We start from the raw sequence: 25,810 nt of genomic DNA, 5'->3' as shown, positions 1-25,810 counted from the left end.
TCATATATTGTAATGGACTTCTTTTTCATTGTTTTAGCTTTTGGTTTGATTAACATCTTTGGGTGAGACCATATGACAGAAATATCAGTTTGCTAGAAAAGATTGTCAATACATCAATAACGATATTAATAATTGACACACAAACTTTAAAAACTTTATGAATAGTGTACAGGCTTTTATTTTATTTTGGATCGTTATTTAAAGTAACTAACTAACTAATCATTACGCTGCTTCCCCGCAGGGGTAGGCAGAGAGAATAGAACGCCACACTACTCTGTCTTTGTAAATATGCATCTCATCATACATACCCGCCGATTTTTTCTACTCCTAACCTGGCCGCTTTCAAGTATTTGGCATACCTGATCGTGCCAAGTTTTTCTCGGTCTTCCTCTGCTCTTTTTTTTTAATAACATTCGCCTCATAGATTTGTTTTACCGTTCTTTCCTCACTCATTCGTTCTGCATGTCCATACCATCTCAACACACCTTTCTTAATTTTATCGATAATTCTTGTCTCAGCTTTGCATTCCTTCCTTATTTCACTATTCGAACATCTATCATACATCGTTTTGTGGCATATTCTTCTGAGATATCGCGTTTTGACTGCATCCAGCCTACTTTCATCCTTCTTTTGCCAAGTCCACGATTCACATCCATACATTAGGGTAGGAACCAGGACTCCGTCGTGTGCTGCCAGTTTGGCTTTCGGTATCCTTATTTAAGCTATTTACATATTACTTAAAATATGAATCTTTTAATATTTACTATGGTCATTCAAATTTATCTGGTTGTCAAATGTCTGTTTTTTAAATACAAGTATAAAATAAATTAAATTTAACAGAACCTGTCTAAGAATAATTTAAGTATCTTCACTTGTAATTTATATGGAATACCAGTTTGTAACTGATTTAATAAAATAACTACCTTCCAACATATCAATTTGTAATTTATTAGTAAACTTTTATCAATAACTTTCACTCATAATAATTTATTTAGACTTTCAGATGGCTTGCGGTTTAGATATGCATGTAATTTTTTTATTACCCTTGTTCTCATTTTGAGAACATTAGACTACCGGCGGTGGATCTGATGAAATCAATGAACCCCCATTAAATAAAATGGACATTTTGTTGACAAAATATCCAAAGTTTATTAGTTTCTGGGTGAAGTTCAACATTTTCAAGGCAAAGTTCACAAATATATGTGTGAAGTTCACTAGTTTGTGAGTGAAGGTTGCCGTTTTTAGAGTGAAGTTTTCATTCACAATCAGTATTATATATCATGAAAGTTTTTCTCAGATACTTTGTGGCACATTTTATAAACTTTATAAAATTAAATAACAGTTGTTTCAATCACTTTTTTTAAGATTTTGGTAAAGGAATGTAATTAATTATCAGTATTTTAATGATTTTAACGTTTTAGAATTTATTAAACCCTTATGATAACAAATTTCTTGTCGAAACCGGTAGGTCAAAGTTACTTATGAAAAAGTGGTTAAAACTAAGTTGTTTAATTTTATAAAGTATTTTATTTATTTATCAGAAGTGCACCTTCTGGGTGAAGATCATAATGCTTTGGGTAAAATTCCCAAATTACAGATAAATAGATTAATTAAAACTACTTACAGCACATTTGAAAATGCATTGATGGCACAATGTTCAATATGACCGATCTAGCTTTACTTCAATCCTTTTTTTTATATTTTTATTTTATATATTTGAATATCAAAACTTCTTAATTAATAACCGGTGCAATCTTCTGCATACCTATTTTATTTTTAGGCTTAAATATGTATTATGTATCACGTCGCAAAGTTGATGAGCAGCGTGACACCAGAATTCAACTCCTAGTCAGTTGCGGATCAACGCCCGGTTTGATTAGATATTTGTCGGACTTTAGTGGTTTTAATATTTTTTTTAAAAAAAAAGAAGTTTTAAACACATTATTTTATTTTTGTTTATTAAAAAAAAAACTTGATATACTCGTATTAGTACGTAAATTCATTCAATTTATAAAACATGTTAAAAAACGGGGCGAAAATATTTTAATTGTGCATTCATTGACCTACGAAAAAAACCCCCTCTTACCCCTCTTTGAAATGAATGTATATAATAAGTTTCATTCCTTAGTATTTCAATACAGTAATCTACATTTCAAAGGTGTTTTCCATATAATTTTCTCGGCTTTCCTCGGCAATTTTTCCTAACTTTCACTACACGAAACTAAAGCCTACTAAATGGACTAACTTGTTACCAAATATAATTTAAATTGTTCATTTAATCACTTTTTTATGCCAATAATAATCTTATCAGTATTAAAGTAAAACCAGATCGGTCATATTACACACTGTGGATGGGTGTGAATACCATCCAGAATTTTTTGTTGATTAAATTTAATTAAGAAATTCATTTCAATAATAAATGGATACTTCAAAACCCTCAATATTTTCATTAATTGATTCGTAAGTCCCTTTTTAGTAAAATATTTGCTTCTTTTATTGAAATTTCACTTGGTAATTTCACTATATCTTAAAAAATCATTTTGGTACTGATAAGAAATGTATCAAAACACGTGTCACAATAGATTAAAATATATAAATAAAACCCTTATACGTACCCAATAGTGCATAAGGCACTGTGTCATATAAACGCAGTGTTATCTTGATCATTTATACATGAAGGAAAGGTGATCAGCCCTCCGCTTTAGGTACCAGTCCAGGGTAATATTAAATAAATATTACAGTGAAAAAATCACCTTTATTTATTTTAACCCCCTTGGGAATCGAACCCGGGACCTCCAGAATGGTGGCCGAGCGTGCTGACCATTACACTACGGAGGCGGACGATTAAAATACACTGAAGAAATTTAAAACTTTCACATATTTTAAGGGTAAAACCTTTTAGCGTAGATAAAATGTTTTATACTTTTCTCTTCTCACGCTTCTTAATAACTACGCACATTCTCTTATTGAAACCGGTAGTAAAGAGCCACTTTAAAGAGTCAAATAAATCCAGATGTATTTTTTCAATAACAATTAATCATTGATACTATTAAGATGAGAGTCTTTTTAAAATGATTTACGAAAACGCTCTTATTTTGCCTAATGATGTAATATAATATTAAAAGAATCTTAAATTCCTGCATTGGAAATATATGGGTGAATTCATTTTTATAGGTTTATAAATCTCTCTCTTCCGATGGTGCATAGGGCACTGTATAAAATCAGTGTTATCTCGTTCGTAAAATACGTGAAAAATGTGATCAAGGGTGATAATCGCATATATTCGTTTGAAAACCCCTGGCAATCGAATTCGGACTTCCGAAACGGTAGCTAAACGCACTAGAAAATATATTATTATATATTAACATATAAATATATATATATATATATATATATATATATATATATATATATATATATATATATATATATATATATTTATATATACATATAAATAAATGTATGTATATATATATATATATATATATATATATATATATATATATATATATATATATATATATATATATATATATATATATATATATATATATATATATATATATATATATATATATATATATATATATATATATATATATATATATATATATATATATATATATATATATATATATATATATATATGTATATATAAATAAATTCTCATTACTCTTATTTTCACCAAATGGTGCATAATGTACTACATTGTATAGAAATAGTATTATCTTGGTCGTAAAAATCATGAATAAAACTTGCATTTCAGGAAAACAGTGCAAAGTAATTATATTTGTTTTGTACCTCCTGGAAACCATCACACTGCTTCTCCGCTAGGGGTAGGCAGAGAGAATCGAACGCCATACCAATCTGGCCTTGCAAATAATCTTCTCCTCTTCCACATGCATCCATCTCCTCATACGAGTACATACCCATCGATTATTCCAACTCCTGATTGTTTGGAAAAAGGGACTTTTGTTAGCGTAAGTATGGGAAATACTTGATCATGCCAATTTTTTTTCGGTCTTCCAGCATTCGCCTCATAAACAAGTTTTACCGTTCTTACTCACTCATTCGATTCACACGCCCAAACCATCAAAACACACCTTTCTTAATTAAATCGATCATGCTTGTCTCAGCCTTGCGTGTGTGTGTGTGTGTGTGTGTGTGTGTGTGTGTGTGTGTGTGTGTGTATGTGTGTGTGTGTGTGTGTGTGTGTGTGTGTGTGTGTGTGTGTGTGTGTGTGTGTTTGTTGCAAAATTGTGAACTCATCTCTTTACAACATTTTAAGTGTGTCCAAATACTTGTTAACAAACCTGGATAATCTTCTATTATAGGAGTAATTTTAATTTTATTTTTGTTTTTCATATTATTTTCTTACATCTCAACATAGATGAAGAAGATTATGGAAGTCTGGGCATTGACGGGGCTTACGACTGTCATAAGCTGGTTTATATAATCACTTATCCACCTTTTCAAATTCTTGGAATTGAACCATATATATATATATATATATATATATATATATATATATATATATATATATATATATATATATATATATATATATATATATATATATATATATATACATATATAGAAGTTCCAAGAACTTGAGTTGTGTGGTTGACAAGGGTATAATTGGTGAATGTTACAAGTGTGTAAAGTGATAACTTGAACCAGCCTATGACGGTCGGAGGCCCCGTAAATGTCCAGACCTCCATATTCTTCTTCATCTAAAAAAAACTTTTATCGATAATGCTTGTCTCAGCCTGTGTGTGTGGGGGGGGGTGTCGAGGTGTGTGTATGTGTTTGTTTTTTGTTGCAAAATTGTGACTTCATCTCTTGATGATATTCAAACATAAATATAAAATTTTAATAATTTTAACATAATATCACAAATGCGTGTTAGTACGAGGATGAACGCTGTATATTTTGAGACCTGTATATATATATATATATATATATATATATAATATTATTCAAAACGCGCAGTCGCCAATTTCTAACAAGCAATTGATTTTATTAATACTTGAAAGAAATGGCTGATAAAATTGACCCACATGTATGGACTGACCACGCCTAAACCAGTGAAAGATATCATCATCTTGCAATTAGAACAAAAATTTGGGTCATTTTTCAAATGTTCAACCATGGGTCAGTATCATTTTGACCGCTGTCACTTTGAATTTTAATAAATTCAGATTTGTCACTAATAAATATCCCGAATTATGTAAAAAAGTTAAAGATTATTGACGGTACTTTCTAGGTTTTTGTTTAAATATAAATAAATTCAGGATTATCTTCATGAAAAATATATGTGAACTGATCCGGATTCAATATCCTTTGGTCTAATTGGAGAAAAATTAATTTTTTTACAAATTCTCAACTGATGGCAGCTCCATTTATCATTTATCATTTTAACCGACCTACGAAAGGAAACCTACAATAGTGCATTTATTACATCCTTCAAAAAGTAATGCAATATGTATGCAATATGAATTTACATTTTGGATTTCTTAAGTCAGCCAGTGCACACATACAGTAAATACAGTAGGTGAACAACAAACTAGACAAAAATATCGAAATCTTTTAGAACATAACCACGATACACCATTTACACACAACGAAGGTTTGATAGTCCCAAGAATTAATAATAAATATGGGAGTCGAACACTGCAGTATACCGGCCATTTTTAATTTGTTGTCGACAGATGTTAGAGATCAAAATAAAATATGTAACAAAGGCAAAATAAAGGAATGGGTAAATGATCAAGAGTTAATTTTATGAAAATTGTGAAATGTTTATATTCTTAATTTTTCTCTCTTTTTGTGTGTATATTAGGTTAAAATGGTTAAAAACAATAAAAAATGTATTCAAAAAGAACTCCACTGACAAGACACACAAGATGGGTTGGTGGATCTCTGCATTATATTTTTTTTAAATATGTTTAAAATTGTGATTTAAATAAATGTATCAAATTTATGTTAATAAAAAATGTTATGTTAATGTAAATAAGCCAAATGCCAGGTTGTTAGCCCTAGGATTCTCAGACTTGTGCCATCCTTCGTATATAAAACTACACATGCTTATTTTCAGTTAAAATAAATATTATAATTCTATATATTTGAAAATTAAAAATTAATAGACACACAAAAGAACCATAATATATGGTGTTTGAATTTAACTGTAATTAATAAAACACACTTTCCATACTATGCGTACGTATTATTTTTGCATTATATCGTAGTCGTACAGGAGAAAATGACCAACTAACAAAACGTAAATTCTTCAGGAGGGCCATGTAAGTCACTTTTGCTTGGTAAGAAAATAAGCATCAATGCAGTTAGTCGTTTTCAACAAGTCTATATACTATACTTCCAAGTTTAAAATCCTTTGGGATTTTTTCAGGGTAATATTAAGCTAGTAAAATATCAAATAGTCAATGATCACGTTTTTGCAAAAAATGAACTTGGTCACTTTCTCCTGTATGACTGCGATATATACAATTACAAATTACAATAATGTTCCCTTCCTGAGTTTTCCCATGCCAAGTGCACGTTTTATAAAACTTATTTATGAAACTATACGAAAGAAAATTGTTTGCGAAATGCAATCAAATACGACATGGCCAAATGATGCAATCTATTTTATATATACCTCTATTATCCATTCATGGATAGCTGGCTCTTTCGTTCTTTACTTAGTTTTGTTATTTAATAAATTTATTGATAGTGGAAGCAGGTTGTACAATTTTATTGCATTATAATCAAATTTCTACTCACCAAAAGTGGTATGTTTTCCGTTATGTTTAATATTTTTATGTATTTTGGATCTTGAAGTTCTACATATGTACTTTTCCATACAGTGTGTTAATTATGATTTGTGTGCTTTGCTGGGAGATGCTTTCTTGTATTATGTATGTTTTTTTAAGCGATCTTCTTCTGTGTGTGTCATGTTAGGTCCCTTTGACAAAAACGCACTAAAATTATTTTATTTTAATTAAAATTGTAATTAGAGTACATTAAGAATAACGCATGTTTTGCATTAGTTATAATTATTAAAAAAAAAACATATCAATCAATACGACTGTAACTTGAGTATCTAAAATTGACTATATACGAAACAATTGAGTATTTAAAAATCTTATTTGCGTGTCATATCAAGTCTCCCTGATGTCGACTATCACTTGAAAGTATGGAATTTTCCTTGTCTTGGGCATCTCTAAACAGCACTTCGACGGTCTTGATCCCCATCTAATCTCGTATATTCCGGAGACAACAGATCTGCCCACACCTCGTCGACCCCCTATTTAGGCTTTTATGATTAAGCGCAATAGCTCGTACTTCTCTCCTCTCAGCACATGCCACAGATAGGACACCTTCCAGACGTTGATATCGTTAGCAACTGTCTCCATGCTCTTGCTCTTTGGAGCACATTTGCGTTGCTGACCATATCGGTCGATGTAGCCACATTTCGAATGCCTCTTATAGGTTCTTAGTGCTTATCTTGAGGGTCCACGATTCAACTCCGTACAGAAGTACTGACAAACATAGAAGAGATAAATAACTTATTTATTATTATGCTTCTTGTGCCTTTTTATTATACCTGTTTATTTTTTTCATATTTTTCCATGTATTAGTATAAGTTTTGGTTATTTAAAAACAATCTTTCTTGTTACTTTATTATTTGTATTCCAGTCTTGTTAACCTTAATCCCATGTCCCAAAATGAGAAATCGAAATTACTCATCGGGAACATTATATGTATATATGATTTATGTATGTAATATGTTTTGAAATAAATAAATAATAAAAAATCTTAGTACTTGTAATTGTAAATGAATTATTATTTTTAAATTTCCTCTCTTGATTAATTAATTAGTTATACGACTAGGTAGCGGTATACGAAATGCAGCATTTAATCATTTATATTTTAGCGTGTTCAAAGCTCAATTGTTGGAAAGCGATAATCTTCATGTTTATAAAATTATTTATTAAACTATATATTTAAATATAAATGCAATTATATGGTATAATAAAAGTAAAATAAAATAAAATAAAAAAGCGGGTATAGATATTTTGCATATACGTTAGTAAAAATTATCTACTCTCAGATAATTTAAAAAAATCATAAATTATCACTTAAATATAACTGAACTCTCTTTGGAAAATGTGTATTCCGTTACCAGTTACCACTTTACTATCTCTTTTTCACTTTTTCTAATTAATTTAATGTTATGTTATATATGAAGAAATGAGAATGAAAGTATTTAAGTATTTAACAGTATTTATTTTCAAAAAATATTTCTTTGTAAATTTTACATATAACACGCAAGTCAATTGTTTCAAATTATCTTTACTTAAAGTCTGAAGTCAGTCAATTTAATATTTATTATAGATAAGCTGTACCCAGCCATGCATTGCTGTGGCTCTATTTGGTTAAATGGAAAAGAAAAAAAGAGAAATTTATCATGTCTAATATGTATAATTTTACAATGCTTGTGTTTACATTGAAAGCTATCCCACCGCATGCCCAGATCTGATACAGAAGCATCTAGGCTTCCTGATAGATCTGCTCTTGCAAACCATTTTTTTTTAAACTAAGTTGTGAAATTTATTGAAAATGTGAAACAACATGAAATTGTATCCCGATTTTACTGTGAATTTACATTTAAAAGATTTCAATATACCTGTCACTGCCAATCTAAATAAATACAAGTTTGTAAATCCGTCACCAAATTTTCTAGAAGTACCTCGGAAGTATGCTTGAGTTTACAATATTTTATCAGCTGTGTATAAGAATCAGTCTGCCATGGGCAATGGTTTGTAATGCATATTTTACTATTACGTTCAACAAGTGGTGCTGCCACGAGTCGTTCGTCAGTGGAATATTTATTTCGGTACACTGTAAACTTGAGGGCATTAGAATTAAAATTAAAGAATTCCAATAAGACGTCCATCTTCCTCCGTATAAAGAAAAACTAAAAATGCCTTGTCGAAGTTTAAAAACATATGATATTGTTTTTTAATCCTTTAGTTCATCTAAAAAATTACCTTTTTCCTTTTCCTGCCTCTTAATTGTTAAGTATAATATGTTTAATCATATTTTCATTTATTTTCTTAATTGTCTTTAGTATACCTCTATTATAACTTTTACCAGCATTTATTAACACAATTTTTTAACGAAATATAGCTTTAAATGTAATAAAACATAAACAGGTTAAAATGTGTTAAATATAGGCGTTTTCACTTATATTATACAAAACAATGTTCTGACAGTAATATCATGGTCAGAATAATGAATCATACGATATCACCTATCACTCTACTTTTCTCTTTTTATACTTAAAAGATGGGTAACGGAATATATCATTTCTCATGCGTAAATATGAATGGACTCTTCTTTTCACGGTAGTTCAGCAATATGTTCAGCGGGTTTTTACAAAAATGTTTATACAGATAAGATTAACCCTCCCTTCCCGGTGTTGCGTACCTAGTAAACATTGCTTCTAATAACCATCAAAATATCTTTTTTTTACTATTTTTAGTTTAATATAGTTACATTTTAAAGTACAACATAATACAATTTCTAATACAAAAAAAACCTGAATTCTAATAATAATTTATTAAATAATATATTGTTTCAAAATTCTTCGCCATTGCTTTCAATTTTTCCTTTGTTTTCAAACTCCGTTCCTTGACTAACCCCTTCCCCTTACTTTCCCCCTATCCTTATTTATAGAACAATTTTATATTTTATATTTTAGTTATTATACAGACCTGAATGATGGAAGTTTAGCTTCTGAAACATGTAGTCTATAATTAAACTCAAGTGGTAAAAAACGAAGTGTTTTCTTTAATTATTGCAATTTCTAAACATTTATACATATGTCAAACTTAATGTTTAAGATTCGCCTCTCCAAAAAAGAGAATAAGCTCTTGTGCTTGGAGAGGGACTTATACTCAAGGTTTAATGTTTCATATAATTTATGATCTAATAGTCTTTTTTTATATTGTTATCCAAGGTTTATATATAATGGACATTATTTTTTTTCTTAAGAATTTTTATACCTTCAATTTTTTTTTAAATTTATGTAATAATAAAAACAAGGCTAAGATTTTAATTTATTCCTCCTTAACATATTTACGTATTGATTTAAAAAATAATATTAATAATAATCAGTATTTATCCGGTACATCGGAGGTATTTTGTGAATATCGGAAACAAATTCGCGTATAAACATAAAAAATACCTTCATATTGTAACAAAATCCAGAATTTGTGAACTTAAATTGGCCTCAAATATTGGGTTCAATTGTCAATAAAATAAAATAAAATTACTGATACAAATATATCCATAGTGTAGCAAAATCCAGAATTTGTGACCTGAAATTTGGACACAAATTTTAACAATAAATTAAACTATATAAATGATAAAAAAACTTCCTTAATATGACAAAATACAGTTTTTGTAAACTAAAATTATATTCCAAATATTGTGTTAAAATGCAAATAAAATAAAATAAATTAAAGATGAAAATATGTCCTTAGTGTAGCGAAATCCAGAATCGGACTCAAATATTGAGTTTAATAGTCAATTGAATAAAACTAAAAATACGAACTTCATGAATAAAAATATATATTTGTATTTTATTTATTGTTTCGGCATTAACTTTGTGGTAAGACATGTTACAATGATTAAAGAAAACACTTGTTTTACACCACTTGAGTTTTATTAAAGACTGCATGTTTCGGAAGTTAAACTTCCATCATTCAGGTCTGTATAGTAACTAAAATATAAAATATATAATTGTTCTATAAATAAGGAGACGGGAAAGTTAGGGGAAGGGGATAAAAGATAATAGATACAAATCACTCATTCCACTCTCATAAATTAAAATTATTACACCTTGTTCCACATAAAGGCCAAATTATGAATTATTTAGAAAATTCAGAAATCCAAAAAAAACTTAAATTCTGATAATAATTTATTAAATAATATTTTGTTTCAAAATTCTTCACCTTTGCTTTCCATTTTTCCTTTGTTTTCAAACTCCGCCCCTTGACTTACCCCCTTCCCCTATCTTTCCCCTCTCCTTATTTATAGAACAATTTTATATTTTATATTTTAGTTATTATACAGACCTGAATGATGGAAGTTTAACTTCTGAAACATGTAGTCTTTAATAAAATTCAAGTGGTATAAAACAATTGTTTTCTTTAATCATTGTAAAATATATTTGCATGATCTAATCATAGCAGAACCAAATATCTAACTGTTCAGCCCATGATGTCATGATTAATCAAAGCAGTCACGCTGTCTACCGAAAAAGGCTCCTTTATAAAAATGTTAAGAGCTAGGACTTTAAATTTATCATCTTTAAATTTATGCATCTTTAAATTTATTGAATCATAATCTATGATTTAAATATATAAATGTTTTTCGTCATACAAATAATCACAAATGAAAATTTGACATATTCTGCCCTCAATGAGTTTTTCCGTGCTCTGGACACATTTTATAATACTTGTTTATAAAATTTAATGACCGAAATATTCAAGTGGCACCATTGCCCATGCAGGACCACACCAGATGGACCCCAATTTTTTTAAATATGAAAAATATTTGTGATTTTATTATATCCACGAATATTTCAATTTCATACTATTTCTTTGAGCCTAAGTGGCTCATTTAAAGAAATAGGTACCAAATTGTAGTAGAGTGGGTTCAAACCGAGAAACTAAGATGTTTAAGAATTAAGATTTTGGAGAATTTAAGATGTTTTGGAAGACCTAAAAAACGATGGTGCGACGACGTTCTTTGGTCAACCCTTTTTTTTTTAAACCAAATATATTTAACCTGTGCTTTTACTTGTTTCTGTAAGTCTGTTGTGTTCTCATCTAATTGATGAAAAACATTTAAGCAATTTATATTGCACTGTATTTCATTTCATTCAATGTGTTTTTCATTGTTATTGAACCATAAATAAATAAATAATATAATCTATATTTAAAGCACTTACTTTGTCATTTTCTATTTTATAATTAAATTGTTAAAATAAATATTAATCAATATCACCAATCGAGGTATATTTATTTCGTATTTTTTTCGTATTTGTTTTCAAATCACTATAAAATTATAGTTATTTTAGAACAAAGTTATATTTAAATTATAAAATAAATAATAATCAATATCACCAATACAGGTATATTTATTTCGTTGTTTTTATGTTTTTCTGTGTCAAACTACAATTTATATAGGGAAACAATTACTTTGTAGTGTAAAAAACAAAATAAAATAAAAAGAGATAAAATAAAACAGTTCAAAGAGGGAAAATACTATAAAGATGTTGTTTTATTACGTAAACAACATTATTTCAGCATGTTTTAACCTGAAACCATTATTTATAACTTCACAAAGTTTTCCCATACTATGAAACCATAATTTTATATATTTAATGACATATCAACAAAGATGAAGAAGAATATGGAAGACTGGGCATTTAAGACCGTCCCAGGCTGGTGTAACATTCACCAATTCTACCCGTGATTGATAACCACACTACTCAAATTCTGGGAACTTCTATATATGTTGTTCGAATTCGAAACAAATAGCATGAATTGACTAAAGTTTCACTAGAGACATCTATGGTGAGATAAAAGAACCTTTTAATGGTGTGGGAACTCTTTCATTTGTATAATTTATATTTGAAGCACTAACTTTGTGATTTTCCATTTTACAATTAAAATGTAACTTTTTTAAATATCTTTCATTTGTATGTATGTGAGGTCTGAACCCTGAATTATAATGACAAACATGAGAAACGCTAGAAAAATCCTTTTTATTTTAGCTTTTAATTTGACCAGTCAATTTATTTACAACATTTTGAATGTGTCCAAATACCTCACAAATCACACAAATCTGGACAATCTCTAATTAGCAGTTATAATTTTTTTGACATCTTAACATAGATGAAGAAGAATATGGAAACATATTCCATGTTTCTTTTCATCCATGTTGAGATGTCAAAAAAGATTACAAAAATAACTCCAAATTTGAGAAAATCCAGATTTGTGAACAAGTGTTTAGACACACTCAAAATGTCGTAATTTTTACCATTATATGAAACCGCAATTCAGTTTTTTTATTTATTTTTATTGATATTAAAATTTTGATACAAAATACGTATTTATATGCATGGTTGGTAAATATACAAAATATTTAAACATAACGTTTCTACATCTCTAATAAAGTAGATATTTGTGTTTAGAGAAGGAGTTCGTTGTACAAATATTTTTTTTAATGAGTAATTTTCTCAAAGTTTCAACATCAAGTTTCAAAACAAAGTAAAATATGAATTAAAAATTATTCCTTGGTTTGGAGTTTAGTTATAACTGGAAACTGACGGGTTAAATAAAATAAATTAAAACCACTGATTTGTGTAAGCATGTCGGAAGATAAAATTCCCCCCAGATGTCAAATATTTAGTCCATCCGAAGTACACCAATCATTATAATATGACCATTGCTCCAGATCAACTACGGACCAGTCGAAAATTCACTCACTTAATTATTATTCTTCGACACTAAACTTGTTTCAAAACGACGGTGGAATGCGAGTGCTATTTTAAAATTATCTAATCTGAATAAAAGGACGAGTAATTAGTGAATGGACTAGAATTCGAAACCGGACATAGCCTAAATTTGTATTAAAACCAGTGAATAATTAACCTCTTCTTGCGTGAAGATCCTACGCAAAAACTAGGTTCGTTATTATTTATGAAAGCAAAACAGAGTCTGAAGTCTTTTTAACGAGTTATCAAATAAAATTAATTAAAAGTTTGGGAGTTACGTCGAATTGAATTATTTTTACAATGTATTTATATTACACAAACACATGATTTTTTTTTTTTTTCAAAATATATATTTAAATAATACAAAATAGTTGGTAAATAAACAAAATATTAAAGATTGTATAACGTTATTACCTCTCTTATTAAGTACATGTAGATACTTGTGTTTAGTTCGTTTTACAGTTATTATTTTTTTATAAACAAAGTAAATTAAAAATAAAAATAAATATTCCTTGGTATGGAGTCTAGGTTGGGGTGAGTCTTTTATGTTTTTGAATTTAGTTTTAAATTCATGGACTCAGAATATGAAAAAAAAATAGAAAAACAAACACAATTCACCCTTAAAATATGACCTGACTTGATTTTTTTTTGTTTTAAACGAAAAACCCGCAAAAGTTCTGTTAGAGCTTTCTTGTCTGCAGGTAGGATAGTAAGTATAGGGAAGGTAAATTTGAAAATTACATCACAAACACCCAGACCAATTGAAAATAAATCTTTCTTAAATTTATTTTGCACTTCGCGGCAATCGAACCCACGACGCCGGTTTCACAGGCGAGCATCTACCCAACAAGTCAAAAAATAATTTTACATCTGTATAAAATACACAAGAATATTCTTTTCTTTAATAAAACAAAAACGTAGTAGCTTTTTCTACTTTTGCTTTATTTGATCAGTGAACGGGTTTCGTCGTTACCAATATCATCAGACTGATGTCGATATTGACGAGACCCGGTCACTTCAAAACAAAATTAATGTGGAAAAAGCTTCATCGTTGTTTTTTTTATTATTATATAAAATGCAGTACCCCCAAGAATATTAGTTTATATTTATTATTATTATTTATTGATTTGGCATTAACTTTACAAAATTATATGATAATTCAATTGTAAAAATTAAATGCTTGTTTTATACCAATTTTGAATACGACAAGATTTTATCACCTGTTGATGGCAATACTTCTGTTGATGTCTGTAGTTCTCAATACTTGTTTACAACCAAAAACGCAAAAGTGGTCTTAAACAAGTGGTTTATTTTATATTAAAAATTATTTGAACGTGCCCATGTTTTCAATTTCATACTACACTTTAAAACGTATGATTAAAATCAGCGTTTTATTTATCATATATCAACGGATGCATGTTTATATACGGATGTTACCATTTAAAGTACGCATAATCAATTAATCCAGTTTTCAATCGCAATTAGTTTTACTTTCTACAATTTTCGTATACTTTAATTGCTAAAAAAATATCGTAGAAAGTGCCCTTATCCACTCTTTAAAATATTCAAAATTATTTATATTTCGTTCGAAACATTTAAGAAAAATCACTGTAAACTTTAAAAAAAACATTAATATTTTTTAATTATTTATTATTAAGGTAATAAGAGAAAATACGATTTGACACATTTGTCTTAAGCTTATAAGGTGAATGTGTATGTTGAATATATATAAAATCAAATGATTTTTTAAACGATTTATTGATAAAAAAGAAATCAGTTTTTGGTCATATGTATTATCTTTTTTTTGTAGAATAAAATAACAACTAACTATGCATTTTTCCACATTAGCCTGCAACCGGGTTTTGTCGTATCCGACATCACCAGACTGGGACATCACCAGTCTGATGATGTTGGTCACAACGAAACCCGTTTGCTGGTCAAATAAAATTTAAATGGAAAAAGTTACATAGTTCTTATTTTATTCTATAAAATTCAGTTCCACCAAGAAATGTCACTACAATTTTTTTTTTTTAAATATTAATTTCTCTTTTTTTGTAACCATCACATAAAATGCGTATATAAAAATTATGAATCTTACCCGACATGTGTTTCAAGTATATATTTAACACGGAGAACTAATTAAACGTCAATTAGTTCAAATCATTAATGTATTTCTTACCCCATGTAAGTCAGTTATACATGTTTTATTTTTCTTAATTTTTCTCAAAACACAGTATTTTTTTTAATACATTACTTTATTGTGAACTGAACACATATCTCGGTAGTAATATGATGCATTGTGAGGCACAATCAGCGGAAGCCTCTATAGTAGACCAAATGCTGCACATAAATAATACTAAATTTAATGACTCAACATTAATGCAACGAGAGTCTTCATTATTCTCATCCCCACCGAAGATTTAATTTGCGAGCGAGCGATCCGGTCCTGGTACATACATTCGGATACCGCTTGTCAGTATAAAAGCAAACTGTGCTCCAAAACAAGTATCATTTAAAAATCTGTAACAGTTGTGATAAGAACTAGTGCAAAGTGCGCCGTAGCTTCATCAGACAAAGATGGCGTTTAAACTCAACGCCGGCAAGGCGTACGCCACTGTTATCCTGCTAATGCAGATCGGAGGGATCTTCTCATCGTCCTACAAAATCAGTCCTGCAGAGGCTACTAACCAAGCGAAGGCCCCAACCCCGGCAGAATTCACAGCCAGATCCTTAGGAACAAATTGCGACTCATCCTACAGTCCGACATGCCTGAAACTGGACGTTGTCCAGTTCGTTGAGAGGCTTTCAGAATCTGGTGACTACGCCCTCCTTCCTGGCTTGACTCTTGTCAATGAACCCGGAAATGAGAAGACCAAGACTGCCGATAAGGTCGCCGAGCTAGCCAGGAGCTTCCCCAACGAGCCCGAGAAGAGGTTGGACTCCTACCTGATGTACAAGATTGGATCTTTCTTGGACACGCACTCCCTGAAGTTCAAGCTGCTCGACGATGACGCCAAGGACAACTTAGAGCTGGGAGCTGAAGGATCACTGGGGAGGTCCGCGTTCGAGGGAAGGCGCAAGGGTGGATTCGGAGGAGGAGGCGGAAAGAAGGGAGGAATGGGAGGACTTATCGCCATGATGATGATGATGAAAGGTACGTAAAAATTGGTGATTCATTCATGAATGATTTCGTTTACATTACACAAGGAAAAATCTCCATACCATCATTTTTACTGTAACAAAGCTTTATGATTAAGTTATGGCATTTAAACATACAATTCCAATGTATGTAAAGAATATTTTTTTAACATTTTGATGCTGAAAGGTACGTATAAATTGCTAATTCATTTAATACTTATTTAATTTACATTTACACACTAGAAATAAATCTGTAAACCGTCATTATTACTGTAAAGGAGCTTTTCGGCAAAGTTATTCCTTTCAAACATACAATTTTGACGTATGTTAATAATAATTTCCTGAAAATAATCTTTATTTTTTGATATTCATCAAAAATTGAAAGGGGTGCCAAATATCACTTTTTTTTACTTTTTATGCACGGTCTTAATTTCAAACTATCCGAAATATATTTAAAAAAAATAAAATATATGTCATTTCTTTTATGAGGCTCGAAATAGTTTTCTTTTGACACATATCGCTCACTCCTTTCAAGACCGTCATAAATCAAAATTCGTAAATTTTCAGTTGTGCATGTTTTCGGAATGCCCAGAAAATGAACTATATCCCAGCAAAAGAGGCATATTTTTAACTTAATATTTACCCGCTACAGGGCAGAAAATGTTGCTTTTGCATTTTTAAGAAAAGGTGTTATTTAATTATTTTTTTAAATAAACAAAAAAAATTTCAAATGGAGAAAAAATCTTCATGTTTTACTTAAAAAGATCTGTTGCGTAGTAAAAAGTTCAATAAGTGGCTTGATATTTATTTTTAATACATTGTGTTATATTTTTAAACTTTAAAAACGTTCTCCTGAAAAATACAGTTTTTTGATTTATGACGTTCTTGAAAGGAGTGAGCGATATGTTATGGATTGTCATCACCTTTTTAATTGCAAAATTATCTACATCATATCGTGAGGTGATTACAGAATTCAGTTAGTTCGAGATCTTTGCTTTTGAGTTATCCACTAAAACATTAATTTATTTTTAAGTGTAAAAATATATGCATCAAGTAATAAATATATCGAAAGACATTGAAATCATTACGATTTTGTATGTTTTTTTGTATGATGAAAAAAAAATTAAGCAATCTCCTCAAAATCTCATAATTCAATTTCCTAACAGTTTAATTGTTACTCAGTTGTAGTAGTAACACCGCAATACAGTATATAATTTTCAATAGATTAATTTAAAAAAAAACCTTTTTCCTCCATAAGATTACAAGGAAATTGGAGAATCACATGAGTGATATACATAGATCATAAACGTATATTTCATTTAATAGTTATCTTGATAAATAAAAACGGACGATTATCTCTAATTATAGTAACATTCACCATATGTTTCATTTTAAAAAGCATTTTATTCGTTCACAGTTACCTTTTAGAATAAAGCTAACTGTGGTCATTATAAAATTTATTAACAGTAATTAATTAAACGCGGATATTTTTTCAATAAAACAATTATATACATTTAAGTAAAAAAAAATGCCCTTTTTATTGTTTTAAAAAAATTTAACAAAATGTAAAATACTCCTTATGGTAATTAACATCCGTCTCTTTGACAACCAACGCACGACCATGCCAACATGTCTATATACTACTACCATAGCATTTGTTACAAAGTAAAACATACACAAAATATCAATCACACGTGTTATTAAGTCAGTCTAAAAACTAAGGTACACTCTTCTCTCAGGAGATTAAAACTGTAATATTTTTCTCGCCAAATCACTACTTTGGGGATGAAAATTCTTCAGAGAAAATGAATAAAATTATGTTGAAACTTTAATTTTTTTAGCGTAATTGTAACGTAATTTTGTCCGCCTCCGTAGTGTAATGGTCAGCACGCTCGGCTACCGTTCTGGAGGTCCCGGGTTCGATTCCTAAGGGGGGTAAAATAAATATAAGTGATTTTTTCACTGTCATATTTATTCAACATTACCCTGGACTGGTACCTGAAGCGGAGGGCTGATCACCTTTCCTTCACGTGTAAACGATCAAGATAACACTGCGTTTATATGACGCAGTGCCCTATGCACCATTGGGGTGCGGATAAGAGTTTTATTATTATTAATTATAACCTGTTAAATCCAAGAATTATGTATGTCATTAAAACAAATATGTATTAAAATTATGTTTCTAAAAGAAATCTGATTCGATATTACTATTAATAACGATGAGTTAAACAAAATAGTATTAATCTTTAATAAATAATTGGTAAATCCACATATGAGTTTCGCCAGTAAGTGATGATAATTAATTTTCATTGTTCATTTAATAACATAATTAAAATTACTACACCACACCTGACAGTAAAAAAGAGAAGTCAGTTATTTTCGATGGTCGATTTAAAAATAAAATGACATACATTCGTATGTGATTTAAAAAAAAGTGCAGGTTCAATTTCGTGGTCAGATTGACCACAAAAAAATATAACTCGTTCTTTGTTCCGCTCTTAAACTTGAACTAGATATACAGGATGTGAGAAAAATTACCATATTATCTGAATGGGCAAGTATTGCAAGTCATATTAATAACAAGTAATGGTGATTTTATTGTTATTTCTTTTTGTATTTATACCACAGAGGACTTTCACGACGGTTAGTAAATGGATCAGTTAAACATTATTTTATAAATGGTGGATATTACCGCTGTAATGTAGTATAAAACATTGTCACGGTTAGGGAAAAACACAAAAACACCTGTTATATTACGTTAATTTTTGGAAAAATAAAGTATTTAATTATTTTTTTTGTGAACACCATCATTAAAAATACTTTAAAAAAGGAAGCTTTTAACTATCCTGTTTTAATATTTAATACCAATCTATATTTTTAAATAAATCATAGAAACATCGCCGAACAATACATTTCAAACCACATTATAATGCTTGCGCTTCGAATATAAGGAAATACTTTTATTTGCTATTTTTTTTACATCAAAATTATCAGTCTAAATTCTGTCTTCGAATCTTTGAATATAAATTAATGCTCCAAATAAAAACTTTTTGAACTGACTTTCAAGGGTAATGAAAGGATTACGGTATATTAAAACTATGGCAAAAGTTTTTTTAATTTTAATAATTTTATTTAAATTAATCAGTATTACTTTTTGCTAAAAAAAATTAACAAAATAATTTAATGTATTACAAAAAGATGTATTTTTATAGTTAATGGTGAAATATAATTTTTTTACAGAATTAAATTTAATTATCTTAATCACCATTTAAGTTCAGATCAGTAAATGCTTATTCTACTAGTAATATTTAAGAAAAATATTTTATTTAATGTATTTATTGTTACATCCTGTATACGTGATGTAGTTAGTAGATAATGATGTATTATTATTAGCGTATATGAAGAAAGGTACTTGCTCCGCGAACTTGATTTCTGATGTGGTCTTAACACAAATTTCACCACAGTTAATTTGGTTTTAAATTACTTTCTCTCAACAATAATTCTCATATTGAAGTTTCTATATAAAATTTAATGCAGTGTTTAAATAAAAAAATTATTATTTCTTTTTAACATCGTTTAAACACTTTTATTTAACATTTTTAGTGTGTCTAAATACTTGTTTACAAATCTGGGTTTTCTCCACGTATGAATTATTTTGACATCTCAAATTAGATGATGAAAAATATAGAAGTCCGGGTATTTTAAGAGCTTATGACCTTTTATAGGCTGGATAAGTGATCACTCTACACACGTGTAACATGGTGAATTGTGAATGGTGAGTTTGCACTGTGTAAACTGATAACTTAATAAGCCATAAGCCAAACTGCCATATTCTTCTTAATTTAATTTTGAGAAGTCGAAAAAAAAGTGAAAATATATTCGTCTAATTTCTCTTTTTGTACGAAAAAATATCTAGTTATATCAGTCGTAGAGTGTTATTATATTGATTGGAGAAAAGTTTTTTTTTGTAATTCGATCTGCGACGCTTTCTTTCCCAAATGTAATACATTTAAAGTGCGATTAATGTTTTCACCACCAAGCCACACCCATTTCGTATGGTGAAAGTTTTTTTTTCTCCAAACCAACCGTTCGCTCCGGTTTTGGCCCGCACTTAAATCAATTAATTATTTTTACTCGTTAAATCTAAACTAGGAGAAATTAAATAATTATTTTTTATTTCTTTAACTGAATTCACGCATTTCACTTATTAAAAATTATTTTAATTCACACTTAAAAATAATTTAACGAGCACTTACAATTTTGTAAATTGATTCATTATTTTTTTATATAAACTAAATAATTTTGATTTTTGTTTTTTTATTATTTATTCTACTTATAAAGCACTTCTAGTCACTCGCTTATATTTTTTAATTAATCTGATTTTTTTATTAATTAATTTCATAGACCTATATAAGCAATTACGTATTTTTATTTTAAGATTAAAATTAAAATAATTAAATTAGTAGTTGATAAAATCGATTTAACTTTTCTTTTAATCGACCTTAAAAGGGGAAAAAAGAATACTATCGCAATTAATTTAGAAATTAAAAAAGTGTTTATTTATGCACCAGTTATATGTCAGCCTCCGTAGAGTTGGTGCGTTTAGCTACCGTACTGGTAGTCCCGGGTTCGATATCCAAAGTCAAAATTAATCAGTGTCTTTACACTTTAATATTTATTTGATATTACCCTTGACTGGTACCTGAAGTGCTGAATTTATCACCTTACCATCGCGTAAGTAGCAATCAAGATACCCAATGCAGTATTAAAAATTAATATTGATATATGAAGAATTTTTATAATAATAATAATAATAATATACTTTGAAAAATAATTTAACAAATTGAATGATCCAACGAGCAACTATTGAAATTTTAAACGATTTAAATTGCAAATTATTTCATAATTATATTTATATTTAATAAAATATAAATTACACCTTTTTATACTATTATGTAGAATAATATTGTAATAACACAACAAACGTGTCAGTAGTTTAATAATGCCTTAACAAAGCGAAACAATTGTCACAAAGTTTATTTTTATGTGTTTTAAAAATAAGTATTCACAACTTAGTAGACCCAAAAACCCAATTTAATACTTAAAATATACATAAATTAAGGAGTTTTACAAATCAAACAAAAAATCAGTCAATAAACATGCTCCCAAATGCTGAAATATACCGATATTTTTTATTTACTTTATTTTAAATTTTATTTGTTTTGAATAACGCTTTAAACAATCGTAATACAAAGTTTTATAAACAATAACAAAAATTAAGCGTGTATTCATGATAATGTACAAACGTATCTTTAAATTGATCTAATGTTTTGTATACTTAAGTAAGTATCATAATTTGCTTTCATTTTCTCTTATAGAATATATATATTCTTAACAAAACCGCCATCACTCTCCCATGACGGATTCCGACGGATCTATTTTTTTGATATCCTAAAAATACAATTATCTTACATTACGTCTCCAGTTGAAACATGATTTTAAAACAAGATTCGCTTCTAAAGCATTCATGCTTCTTTGGTTCGTTGACTTAGAAAGTGTATGGTACAGTTTTTTTTTAAGTAATGATATACACACTTATGATTTATTAGAAATAATTGGTAATAACTCATAAAAACAATTCTGATAAAAAGCTATTTTTAACTCTTCATAATTCGTACATAATTTTAGTTTTTTCGCTCTATTTTTTGCAATTATTTTCAATTTCATTGGTTTCTTTTTTTGTATTTTCCAGAACAAGATGTAAAATTTAATGAAAACGGTAGAAAGTGTCGTTAAATTTTTAATAATTTCCAGTCTAGTTAGTAGATTCATTGGTTTTTTAACGATCTGAGGAATTTTGAAGATGTCTAAATGAATTTTAAACAATAAATTAAGTACGAAAAAAACAATTAAATTCGAACGAAAGGTTTATTTCAACCATTTTATGGCTGAGTTTCAGTTATATACAACGAAAATAAACATAATATTCCTTTGTCATAAATTAAGAATAATTTTCTTATACGTGTAGAGGTAAACGCAAATTATATTTCTCAAAGTAATTGATACAATTTTGATAAATCTTTTTGTATAAATAAATTTTTAAACAAATACTTTTCTTATGTCATTTTAATACTTTTAAAAGTTAAAATTATAAATTTGATTTCAAAAATATGAAACAAAATATTAATATAATTTTAACGGAACTAAAAACTTTTCCATATCATGTCATTTGAATTTTAAACCTTGAGAATCGAACCCTTAACCAGCAGCATGGTGGCCAAATATGCTAACTACTACTCTAAGGCGATGAACTAGCCATATATATTACTATAATTGAATAAAAAGTACACACGTGTATTTAATAGCATTATGTTTTTATATTTTACAAAATATTTAAATTTTTCATAGTTAGCTAATTAAAAATACTTTAGTTTTAAGCATCCTTACATTAAAAAATAGCGCCATCTAGTAGAGTGCAGTAAAACTTTTAAGGCTCTATTAGCACTTATACCATAACTCAATTCAAGGTTTCCTTATATCGACGTTAGAAAGCAGTGAGTCAAGATTTAAAAAAATATATGTTACAAGCAATCATTTCAATAATTTAAATTCAAACAATGCTTATACTACATAAAACACATACTTTAAAATAATTGTACCTATTTTAAGTTTTACGAGTTTTACAAGGGAAAATTTTAATGAAATTCACAGCATTTTGATTCCAAATACTTGTTCACACATCTAGGTTTTCTTTGCTCAGGAGTTATTTTCACATTTTTTTGACATCTCGACTTAGATGAAGAAGAATATGAAGGTCTGGGAATTAACAGCCCATGATAGATTGATAGATAGCTCTGTAGGTACTTAGACTTTCAAATACTTCTTTATTTATACTGAGATGTAAAAAAAAGTTTGAAAGAAATATTCAATTAACCTTTCTAATAATTAAAAAAAAAAACAAACAAATAATAATAATAAAAAAATAAAAAAATAAAAATTGTATTGACATGTTAGTATTTCGGCTCAACACAGGCCATACCTAAAGAACCGTAATACATATAGTAAATGTATCTATGAAATAAATATGTATCTATGAATGCATCTGTGTATCTATGAAATAAATAAAAAAAATATAAATAATATAAAATAAAAAAAGATTTATATTTTATATTTACTTTCACAATCGCGAGTACATTTAAAATGTTTAAAAAAGCAGTTTTAATCCATCATTCGGCTTCTATATATCGTCACCGCATCTGAGACTGTGATCATTTGCGATTAGTTTGTCCTTCGCATACTAATAAAACATATTTTTGTTCAGGAACCCTCGCATCAATCGCTCTTGGCGGTCTAGCCCTCATGGCCGGTAAGGCCTTGATGACCTCCCTCCTCGCCCTGCTGCTCTCCGGGGTGATCGCCCTGAAGTCTCTCGTCTCTGGAGGAGAGAAGCACTCCACGTACGAGATCGTGGCCAAGCCAGTATACTCCCAGAGCCACAGCCACTCGTCCGGTCACGAAGACTACCACGGCGGGGAACATTACGGCCACGGATACGGCAGATCCATTGACATTCAACTCCCTGAGCACTTGGCGAAGAAGGAACCATAATTATATATGATTCCCTTTACAAATTAATTTAAGAAAAAAGCATCCGATCAATTTTTTATTTGTAAAAAATTGAAACCGGAACCGTATTCAAAACGTTGTTATTATTTATTTATTATTAACTTATTGACAATAAAATCTTTAAATATTTTTGAATTCTATATTGATATCTTTGATCGGTTTATTTATGTTTATTTTCGTTTTATGTTGTACCTTCCTTTCGTCGTTTTTGTTATTTCTCTTTACTTTCAGCTGCTTATGTTTTATTCTTGTTTTTGTTTTGTTTGCTTTTTTGTTGAGTTGTTGTTTTGTTTATTTCTTTATATTTTTATTTTTGTTTATTTTGTTTTGTTTTTTGTTTGATTGAATATACAATTGGAATTCAAAATGATCTATTTTCTTACCTTTCGCCCTAACAACGAACCTATGTAGAACAGTTTTAAAATATTAAATTAAAACTTATTGAAATATGAGCAATGAGATATTAATTTTTTCTACGTAATACTTAATTAAATATACGGCAAAAAAGGTTTAAAACACTATTTTTTTTAAATATTTACTAGTTACCATTGAAATTTCTTCTTGTCTATCATGTAGATACCAGGATTTATAGCCTATTTAGTTTATATGTCTCAAAAATGATAGTCCTCATCATTTTAATTCAACATATTTTGTTATAATAGTATCAGTTGGGTAGACGCTCGACTGCAAAACTAGTGTAGCGGTTTCGATTCCCACCAAGTGCAAAATAAATTCAAAAAAGATTTTTTTTAATTGGTCTGGGTATTTGTGATATATTTACCTTTCCTATCCTTACCATCCTACCTGCAGACAAGCCTCTAAAAGTAGAGATTTTGCGGGTTATTAAAAACATATATAAATTTCAATTTACTCATTCTTAGAGTAGTATTAATGCATATTTATTTCTAAGCTTCCATAATTTTATCATAAACTTTCAACCTCCTTAGTCGTAACAACGCTATAACCACAAAATCATGGAAATATTTTGAGTGATTTTCTTAGATGTACCAGTAGGTAAGAGGAATGTCATGTTATGTTGTCGAGAGTTAAATTGTTTATATATATATATATATATAGATATATATATATATATATATATATATATATATATATATATATATATATATATATATATATATATATATATATATATATTTATATATATAAATATATGTATATATATATATATATATATATATATATATATATATATATATATATATATATATATATATATATATATATATATATATATATATAATATATATATATATATATATATATATATATATATATATATATATATATATATATATATATATATATATATATATATATATATATATATATATATATATATATATATATATATAAATATATATATATATATATATATATATATATATATATATATATATATATAAATATATATATATACATATATATATATATATATATATATATATATATATA

At 28.4% G+C, this 25,810-nt stretch overlaps 1 protein-coding gene across 1 annotated transcript; it reads left to right on the top strand.

Moving 5' to 3' along the window:
- The first annotated feature begins 16,080 nt into the window (after nt 1-16,080).
- Nucleotides 16,081-24,704, top strand: LOC148299080 (uncharacterized). Its single transcript, XM_088276393.1, has 2 exons — nt 16,081-16,727; nt 24,033-24,704. Exons 1-2 carry the CDS (start codon nt 16,151-16,153, stop codon nt 24,317-24,319), a joined length of 864 nt encoding a protein of 287 aa, XP_088132519.1. The 5' UTR covers nt 16,081-16,150; the 3' UTR covers nt 24,320-24,704.
- The last annotated feature ends 1,106 nt before the right edge of the window (nt 24,705-25,810 follow it).

Source organism: Brachycentrus maculatus, unplaced genomic scaffold (genome assembly GCF_059751285.1).
Source record: "Brachycentrus maculatus isolate JH-2025_06_01 unplaced genomic scaffold, ASM5975128v1 h1tg001361l, whole genome shotgun sequence".
NCBI lineage: Eukaryota > Metazoa > Arthropoda > Insecta > Trichoptera > Brachycentridae > Brachycentrus > Brachycentrus maculatus.
This window is presented reverse-complemented; position numbering and strand designations above follow the sequence as displayed.

What these genes read in the sequence shown, in the direction of transcription:
- LOC148299080 (XM_088276393.1), top strand. Translation starts at nt 16,151, where the DNA reads ATGGCGTTTAAACTCAACGCCGGCAAGGCGTACGCCACTGTTATCCTG. An exon ending in CATGATGATGATGATGAAAG is followed by an intron (nt 16,728 to 24,032) that starts GTACGTAAAAAT and finishes ATTTTTGTTCAG; the next exon opens with GAACCCTCGCATCAATCGCT.